Source organism: Varanus komodoensis, unplaced genomic scaffold (assembly GCF_004798865.1).
Source record: "Varanus komodoensis strain SLA01 unplaced genomic scaffold, ASM479886v1 scaffold1, whole genome shotgun sequence".
Taxonomy (NCBI): Eukaryota; Metazoa; Chordata; class Lepidosauria; order Squamata; family Varanidae; genus Varanus; species Varanus komodoensis.
Window position 1 is genome coordinate 82417415 of NW_025335268.1, and position 10172 is coordinate 82427586.

Here is a 10172-nt window from a genome sequence, read left to right on the forward strand (position 1 = left end):
AGCAGGTTGCTCCGGCCGCTTGGCTTTTCCTTCCCCTTCCTTCCCCCTCCCCGCTCTTTCCTTCCTTCCTTCCTTCCTTCCTTCCTTCCTTCCTTCCTTCCTTCTCGCTGCGTGCCCCGCCCGCCCGCTCGCCCGCCCGCTCGAGGGCTCTGCCGCAGCTGCAGGAAGCCAAACCCCGCCCCGCCCTGTCGTCCCCGCGTGCGACCGGCTGGCTGGCTGGCAAGCGAGCGAGACTGGGGCACTCTCCCGGCAAGCCCATTGTCTGCACCGAGGCGCCGGCGGGAAGCGCGCGAGGAGCGGAGGCGCACGATCCATCTCCAGAGGCGCGCCTGCGCGCGCGCGCGCTCGCACCACCCACCCACCCACCCAGCCGAGCGCGCGAGCGCGCGCGCGAGCCAGCCAGCCAGCCAGCAGAGCACACCCGGGCAGGGCAGCGGCGTCCGGGCGCGATGCGGGGCGCCGGCAGCTGCTTAGCCGCCGCCGCGAGGCTGAGCCGACCACTGGCCCGGGCTCTGGGCAGCTGCAGCCGCTGAAGCGCGGTGGGGAGACGAGACCGGGCCGGCTCCGGAGACTCCAGCTTCGCCCTTTGGCCTGACGGAACGAGCCTCCCGCCGCGCACCCGCATGGAGACGCTGAGCGCCGTGAGGGCGAAAGTCGGGGCCAGAAGCCCCGGCGGCTGCGAGGCGGCAGCAATCGGCGAGCCCCAGCCCGCGCCGTCCTCGAGTCCCGCCGGCCGAGGCTCCCCCGCCCCGCCGGACCCGCCGGCTTACAGACTCGAGGATCTGGAGACGCTGGCCACCGTAGGTGAGTGAGGCTGGCTTCGGGCAGCGAGCACAAAGGGAGCGGGAGTGGAACGAGCCTCCCCGCCCGCCCGGCTTCTTGCGGCCCGTGGCCGCCCACCAGGCTCGCGAGGCGCCTCTCTGGAGGGGCGCCCCTTCTTCGCGCCCCCTCCCTTTCCCGCAGCGCACGGCGACGGAGGTGTCCTCCTTCCCAGGGCCAGCCTCCCCGCCTCCCATCCCTGGCACCCCTCGACCAGGTAGGGAAAGCTGCTGTGCGGTGGCCCTGGCTTTTGGCGATCGTGCGCCGAGAGCCAAGGCAACAGGAGCGCGGTTGCTAGCGCCTTTCATCCCCTGGGCGCAGCCCCGAAGGATGTTGCCCGCTGCGAGCGCAGGGAAAGTGCGGTGTCGTTACTGAGCCCTGGCTTTTTGGATCTTCACACCAGGGCTCGCACACGTTTATGCCCCAGAACAGTCGCTCGCTCTCTGGCACCCTCGCTGTTCTCAGCATTACTTCGCGTCAGTGTCTCCCTTCCGTTTTCTTTGCTTGCTTTCTTTTTAAAAACTTTTATCAGACTGCACAGAACAAGTTTTTGCAGATGTCGGTTGAAACGCTGACAGGTGCTGGCTGCGGCTTGAGGACAGCCAAACTCCATATGAAAAAGTCTGATAATCTCTCTCCGTATGTATACAAGTAATCTGGAGTTTATGTTGGCATAAAGCTAAACCAGTTTTGTAAACAGTGTGTGGTCCTGTTTATCCTGGAGTACTACAAGCTGCCCTGAGTTTGCAGTCCTCAAATGCTTTGAACAAAAATATTTGCATGTAAATTGCTTTGAGTCCAGGCGACTTTAGTGGGTGTTTAGCTTATTTACTTGAATGATGTGTTGTTTAGGCAGGACATGAATCACATGCTTGTGTCTAAGAATTTTTGGTACCTGTTCTCACCAGAGCTCAGTGCGAAGTAATTGTGTTATAATATGCTCATGGCTCTTCAAGTTTATTAGAAGTATGAGCTAATTGTGCATGTTCCTCATACAGTTCACTTACAAATTCTGTCCCTGCTTCTGTTAATATTAAACATGATTTGCAACTGTGGACATAGTCTTCTGTTTGGCTACTCAGGTTCCATGATATCTTAAGCATGTTAGGGTTGCTCACTTGAGCTAGAATGCTAAAAATGCAAGTAATCCGTGTGATTGTGAATAGTATCAGTGATACAGCTGTCTTTCCCAGATTTCCAGTCTTGAGGGATGTTTGCTTCTGATTTGAATACATGATGGTTTTAACAGGTCTTGGCTGCAGTAGAGGGGGAAGGAGAAAGGACACAGAGAAGCAGAGGGTATGATGATTGTGCCATATGGCACATTAAAAAAGCTCAAATAGTTTTCAAGAGGCACATGATGAAAAAAAGCCATGCTGTTTGGTTGGACATAATTCTGTGCAGATATATGAACAGGAGGGTGACCAGGCAGAGTTCCTGATCATATGGAGAAGATTCTTATCAGTAAACTTCATTACCTTCAAACAGAAGCCACTTTGACTGCAGGCTCACTACCAAGGACACTTCAGGGGTCTCTTCTGGTCTGTGAAGGTCTCTTCGTCCCCCCCACCACATTTCAGGCCTCTTCTTCCCCTCCATGCCACCCAAACAAATCATCATCAGTCAGTGACCATGCAGGCAAATTCTGCCAGGCTCAGCAGGGTTTTAGATTAGGGTGGATCTTTTTCTTGCTACTGAAAGAATGCTGAGCGCTATACAGTGCTGCAAAATCTCCCTGTGCAGTTTTACTTTGTTGTCTCTTTCATTCATACATTAAAGTTCCTCTCTATTTCTAGCACTTGTGCATTGTACCACTACTGATAGCCAGTCATGTTATTCTTCACCTCCAGGACTTCTGCATCACCACATCTAGTTGGCTGTGCTTGTTTCCCCACCCTCCTGTCACCTTCTAATTTCCAACCCCTGAAATTTCCTCCATTGGCTGAGGGCAGAGCAGCTGACCCACTGTTAAAACAAACAAGGCAATGCTAAATAGCCTCCATGGGGAATGAGCACCTCAAAGAAGAAAGGCAGTGAATGAGAGGGCTGGATGGAGAGCCACAGCTGCATGATTGGGAACTGCCAGTGGCCTTCAGGCTTTGCAGTAAGAAACAGTGGATTGTATGTTCATAAGCTCAGACCAGATATTGAAATGAATGGTCATAAGTCAGAGAAAGAGCCGGCCATGATGATATCCCTCATTTTACCTGAAGATACTTCCATTAGAATAATATCTTAAAAGGGCTACTGGATTTTATTGTAGGCAATTGAACAGGCTGACACCAAAGGGTTGGATCTTGTCTTTCATTCTAGGTTGGCCAACTGGATCTTTGCTGACGGTTGGACTCTGACTTCTTTACTAAAATAATTTGTAACATTCACTTTGCCTACAAGTATAATTTTTGAACTGTAAGATAAACCTAGGCAGTTGGAGGGAGGTGTGGGCTCTTCTGTATTTACTTCTCTTGTACTTCTTTTTATGTATGTGTTGAATGGTGAGCCAAGATGCAAACATTTTACCGAGTTCTGATTCACACACTCTCAGTTATTCATGGATTGTATGTACTTTTCTTGTAGACAGTGTTTTGAATTCACAGCCTTCTCATTTATTTATTTATTTGTCTGTCATCAGAAAAGTCATGAATGAGCAGTACTAGTGGAACTGTCTATCTTACTTTTTTAATCTTGTGTAAATTTAGTGTCTTCCTCCTTTCACCTCTGAAGGTATCAGGCCTTTCAATAAGACAAAGGACCAAAGGGTACCATTGCACAGAACAATAATTGTGTGTTTATTAATTGTGGGAAAGAGCAGGCATACAGCTGTCACATGTACAGCACTCCCAATCACATTCACTTGGCTGGGTCATCATTGGTCATTGATAGTGATGGATGAACCCAAAATGCTGGTGAGTAGTGTAGTGACTAAACAATGCAGTGGTTTGCCCATAGTGTTGTTGCATTAACCACTGGCTTATTTCGCCCAGTGGAGGAAATGACCCAGTGGAGGAAATTGGCATGAATTGGATGGACACCTATTCATGTCCCCAGCCAATTGTAAGTTCTTAATTCAAAGTGGAAATTAGGCGCTTGCAGCGGGCAGTACTTTTCACTCATTTTTACAAATCATGGGTTAATTACACAGAAACCTTTTCAGTGTTTGTTAATTTTGTGTAAGTACTGGGTTGATATTTTAATTGGAGCTATAAAGTTGAATAGAACATTGTTCAAAAACTGTAATTGCAGTGCCTCTCCCCCATCCCCTTAACCCTCCATGCTATATGCATGAAGGGGGTCCACACATAGAAATACGTTCCCAACATTATGTGCTTTCCATGGTTCTACAATTATAAGGCCTGAATATCAAAGCTCAGTTTGTTGTGCCAAATGTGTGGATCATAGAATCATACAGTTGGGAGGGGCCTAGAAGGCCATCATGTCAACCACCTGCTCAATGCAGGACTCAAGTCACCCATCCAGATTTCAACCCAGCCCAGACCTGCTTAGCTTTCAAGATTAGGTAGGATCAGGAAGTACTTCAGCCTATATGGATGTTGTGGGTTGAGGTTGAAGAAGCTTCACAAACTTCACTGTCAGTGAGGCAGTGGTGTGGTTGGTGTCTTCATGAGTATAATACATGCATGACTCTACTGTCTCCTGCATTTATATTTCCTTGTTGAAAGTCCCATTTCACTTTTTCCTGCATCCAAATAATATAATCTTATTTTTCAGCACATTGTGAAGTCCAGTGTAATATTTTTAGATAAATATGTTGACAAAATTAGGCTGTTGGATATAAACATGTCAGGGGAATTAAAACACATATGTTGGAGGAGGAGGGAGCAAAATTAGTGTTTTTACAAGTCTCCTAAATGCTTGCTTATGCTAGAAAAGAGATTAATTCATTGTTTTTTCAACATGTTTCTGCAAATGTTTGAAGATGCTCAAGTTTGCAACTTGTCTTAAACTTTGATTTTTCTCATATCTGCAATTTCCTTTATAATGTCAGTTAAGTTCTCTTCTTGTATACTCTCTTGAATGAATATGCTGAGAACAGGTGTAGCTCTACATCCATTCCACTATTCATTTCTTTTGAATTGGATAGTTCTTTTTGGATTCTGAGAACATTTGGATACTCTCCCATTGATATCAAAGCATTTTGTCACATCAGAGTTCACATTACCTCTTAAAACATCAACTCTACTTGTATTCATTGTAGGGTATACAATGATTGGATTCTGATGTTTGTAACCTGTTCTAGTAATCATCTGTTTGCTAATTAGGCTTTTGCCTCATTTGCACAACACTGCTGGCTCATGCTGTAGCTGCCATTTTGACTGCAAAGAGATTGGACCAATCAGGAATTGTGCCATGTCATCTGAATCTGATCATCATGGGTTATTCAAAGGTTAAACAACCCTCACTTAACCCCAACTGCAGGGCTCCCAAAGCATTTTGGACTTGGGGACACATTGGGAAACTTCGGAAACTGTTGTGTGTACTGCCACTAAATCCCTAAACCCTCGAGTTCTACCTGTAATGTCTATGGATCTTAAACAGCACCCTATTCAGCAAAATTTTGTTTTGTGTCTATTCGTCTCTGCAGCATCCAGTAGATTAGAAGGAGTTGTCTAATTCAGCTAATTGCCGGTGGTGCAGTACAGCTAATTCCTCTTTTAAACATATGTTTGGGAAATGTCTAATAGTTGCTTCTTTTTGTGAGGAGGTTATACAGATAACTTTTGTATTGAAGCTGTCTTCAATTCACTGATTGTTATTTTATTTTTATTCACTGACGGTTATTTTAAATTTAAGATAATTGCATTTCAATTATTTAAAAGATACATATTTGTGTTTTAACAAATAGAAAGGAGCTTGATTTTTTTTGTCTGTTGACAGCTAAATATGTGCCGCACTATTGTTGAAGTCTGCATACAATTTCTAGAAAACTGAATGTCTTTCATAACAATTCATGCACATATATCTAAAAGGGTATTATTATTATTTTTATGGGGCCCATGAGCACTACTCTGGATACTCATTTCTGGGCACCATTAGAAGAGCCTGTGGGTGCTGTGTTGATGACTGTTGCCTGTTGCAAATCATTGGTTAAGCTAGGTTTATTTAGCCCTTCAACAATCCATCCATGGCGTGGTGTGGTGGTTAGAATGTTGAACTGGGGTCCCAGGAGATCTGGGTTCTAGTCCCCACTCAGCCATGTAACTCACTGGGTCAAAGACTCTCAGTCCAACCTACCTCACAGGATCACCGAAATCAGAATAAAATGGAGCTTTGCAAGCTGCCTTGGATTCCTGACAAGAGGGAAAAAAGTCAGCATGTATATATAAAGTAGTAGTAGTAAGAATCACTGGGTTCAAATGATGTTGTCCCATCCCTGACTGGGGATCACACAATTAAAATGGCCATGGCATAAGCCGAGCTCATATACGAGCTCATTAAATTTCCCACAATAAGACTGTTATATAGCTTCAAACAGGTTAATATATATTGGTGAATGCATGTGATAATTTTGAAAAACGCATTAAGATTAATTGGCATAGAAATTCTAATCCTTTTTATATGATTATTTCAGTTTAAAGCTTGTGATTTATTTCCCCATTTCTCACCATTGTTTTTGGTTGTTGTTTATGGTTCTTTCTAATACATGTAACATTTGAACTGAATATAACTATTGCTAGCTGAGTCTCAAACACATAGTTTTTATTGGCATTGAGAAATTGAAGGATAAGTAGGATTAGGGATTTTCTAGGGATTTTTATATGAATCCTATGGGAAAGTAATGAATTCATACTGCATGATTACTGGGGAGCAAACCCTTTGGAAACAAAGGGGGACTTACTGATGAGTAAACATATAGGATTACTCTGTAAATTTGTGATCTCACCATACAATGTCACAGTTTTAATCATATAGGTTCAAAGAGAGACAGCCAAATTCCTCTGTCAGGATATGCAAGCACACTAGTGTGCACTGCTCACTTATTCTCCCTCTTGTCTCCTCCTGCCTGGTGGGATGCAGGGATCACTAAAGAAGCCAGAGACTCTTCCAACCATGGCTTGTTTAGTGTGAAACTCAACAAGTCAGAGTCATAAGCCAAGAACAAACCCTAGTCAAGGCTCTGTCTTGTTAGATGTTTTCAGCTCTGAGTTCACACTAAACAAACCTCTGACAGAGAGAGTCCCTGGTATGTGGAGCTGTTCCCCCTGGCAAGTGGAACTGACAGTGAGCAATAGAACAACATGCATCAGCACACTCAGTTCATTCACAATGAGCCAGACATGATGGCTGAATGTGGCTCACAGCTGTAATCCTCGAGACAGGTTGTTTATATCCCATTGACCTCAGTGAGCTTGAACCAGCCTATGTGTGCTGGATTTAAGGCTTAATCTTAAGAAATAAAGATTCAATTGTCATGCAGGCATTCCTGCGAATGACAAGGAAATTAAAAATTGGCTGCTACAATACTTTTCAAACAAGGAATCTTTTAAATTATGAATTGGATTATTGTTTCAGGTTTAGAAATAAGACAGATTGAATCTCCAAATCATAGTATGGTGCAAGGAAGCCTTTAAAAAGTTTATGAGCATACTATACTAAAATGTGCTGTAGAAGATGGAAGGATGAGAATACAGGCATGGGTTTAAAATATATTATAGTTTTTATTTGCCCATCTGTTTCCACTGTAGTTAACTTTTCAGCTAATAAAATCAAACCAGTGTTTAATAGGTTTGAGTTATTATTTTTAACATTTTATTCTACATTTTCTTCAAGGAGCTCAGGGAACTAGACCTTCCTGTCTTTTCTTCAGATGGCTTTCCCTGTTCTAATCCAAGCCTTTAATGGCTACATTGTACTCTTAGCAGAATACAATGTAAAATGTGGGAATATAGCAATTGCAGTAACAGCAGTCCACAAATCTTAGCTTGCTTTGTATACAGTTTTTGTTTGTTTTGGTCTGTTGTCACCAGAATTCTCTGGCACATGGAAATAGGCTGTGTCATGTCACACTTTGCAACAGGCATTGTCCAGGGTCAGAAGAGCAAAAGCCTAAGCCTATTGTGATGCGTGGACTTCCAGATACTGCTGGACTGCAACTTCTTTTAGCAATAGCTGACATAGTCACTGTTGAGGGATGGTGGGGAGTTGAACTCTAACAGGGCCACATATTCCTCATCACAGATTTAGGAGGACAGATCTTTTCTTTCCTAAGTGTCATGAGCTTAGAAGTAAGCAGCAGCAGATTTCTTGCTCGTTTTTGACTCTACAATTGCTGTTGCAAAGTGAGATATGGCCCAGCCTATTTTCACAAGTCAGAGGATTCAGGTCTGTATGGACCAAAAATAATAACTGGATACAAAACCAAGCCAAGAATAGTGGACATTTCTATACCATGATTTGTACATCTGAATCCTCTGGTCAGGAACCTCCTATCACTGTTTTGAGCTTTTGGAAAAGGAGAAGAAACATGAATTTCTCATGCCAGTTATGCCAACCAAGTGCAAAGTGAGAAAAGCTCTTGCTCTAGGACTTCTGCGCCACCTATAATTATGTACTGTTTAAACTTTGTTGTCTACTTGCATAAATGGTCTAGCACAGTTAAGACTGCTAATTTCGCCTCCTGCAAGCCTGGTGAAATGTGGCTCTTCAGTGGGTTGTGGGTATGGCTGAGTCCTGTTTCCCCCATTTCAGTTTCTGCTATGTTCCTTTCAGCCTCCACCACATGAACTGGGATAGCACACTTGCTTCTCCCCCTTCCCACTACTCTGTGACAGGTCAATATACTTCACCTGTTGGGTGCTTCCACCTGCTCCTTTGCCTTACTGTCTTTCCCATTCCCTTATCACCCCTTGCCTTCCCTTGCCTCATTGTATGCTTCCACTTCCTGTCTTGAACAAATGGCTAGTGTAGATCTCCCACCTGCTGTTCACATCCTTCCGAGAAGATTCTCAGTGTGAGTCAGAGGGGATGTGGGTAATAGCAGCCACTTGACTTCGAAGATCCTCTTGGTGAAACAGAAGGTGGGTGGCCTTTAAGTGGGCTAGACAGCTTTCTGGAACACTGGCTGGCACCACTGACCAGGCCGTTGGTCTAGGAAGCCCTGCTGGTTCAGCTCTTCCATTGTAGGAAATGCCATTGTGGCAAAGCAGCTGGTGGGCCTCAGCCAAGCACCTGCTAGAGGAGAAGCTGGCAGTGATGGCAGGCCATTTTGGCATGAGCAGGACTGAGAAAGTGGTCCAGTTGCTTGCACCAACTCTCAATAATAGCTAATGCTCTGTTTTTGCACTGAGTTGTTTGTCATTGTATTTGCAAAGCTCTCTGATGTTACTTCTGGAGTACCATGTCCTCTTTCCACCAGCATTGCCTTGCTGGTCTGACATTATGTAGGTTAAGTACATCTGCCAATACTTTGGTTCTTAAGACCCAGACGAAACATTAGTTTGTTGACATGTGTTGTCTTTGAAATATATTTGTTTTAAATGATTCTTTAAATCAACTGCATCATTTTATTTGATAGGCATCAATGCCATAGAAGCAGCAAAGGGTTAAAGCTTCTCTGCTCTCTTCCATTCCCCCATACTAGAGTTCTGATCAGGACTGACTCTGTGCTTATTTTAGAGTAAAAAAGGAAATGATATGCAGCTTGGGCTTAATTCCAAGATAGCTGGTCTCCATGAAACTGTTGGAGGGTGTTTACATCACATACTTCTGAATGCTGTTTTATGGGTACAGCAATGGAACTTTGGTAGTATAGATTTTCTATCAGGTATCCTTAAAAATGCTACATTTTTAGTTGCATACGTGACTGAAATGGTATTTATGAAGGTACTTAAAGCAAAAACTTCAGTTCTTTCTAAGCAAGTAAGAGCAAAGGAAATACAAAGGAAGAAAAGCTTACTAACTTAATAACTTTGTTTCCTAGGAAAGCTTAGATGCATAATATATGCATAAAGTGGAGTGAAGAGTTTCTACTGAGAAGATATGGAGATATAACTTTTTGTAAACAGGAAACTAGCTCATAGAGCTCATCCTCTAGTTTTGATTGGTGAAATAGTGAATTGCATTTCTTCTTGTTCCCTTTTTGGCTTAACACCTGCAGAGTGATTTAGCAGTTCTGAAATCAGTTTTATTTCTTAATGTCACGTGTCACAGTTTCATAATTTATAATTGAAACCATCATTTTATCTTCCAATGTTTACTTGGAAAACTCATGTATGAATGAGGGGGAAAAAGTAAATTTGTTATTTTATAATTGCCTTTTAAAAAGCTTTTGATTGCATGGGATAATTCTTGATGCATAACTAAAACAAGAAAAGGTGAAATGATTTGAATTAGGT

General features: G+C 43.8%; 1 protein-coding gene across 1 annotated transcript in view; it reads left to right on the plus strand.

Annotated features, from left to right (window-relative positions):
- Positions 1-446: 446 nt before the first annotated feature.
- PRKX (protein kinase X-linked) overlaps positions 447-10172 on the plus strand; it is a 56319-nt gene continuing 46593 nt past the window's right edge. Inside the window, exon 1 of the mRNA XM_044432649.1 lies at positions 447-804. Within this exon, the coding sequence (XP_044288584.1) occupies positions 624-804 (181 nt within the window). The 5' untranslated portion in view covers positions 447-623. The remainder of the gene's footprint in view (positions 805-10172) is intronic.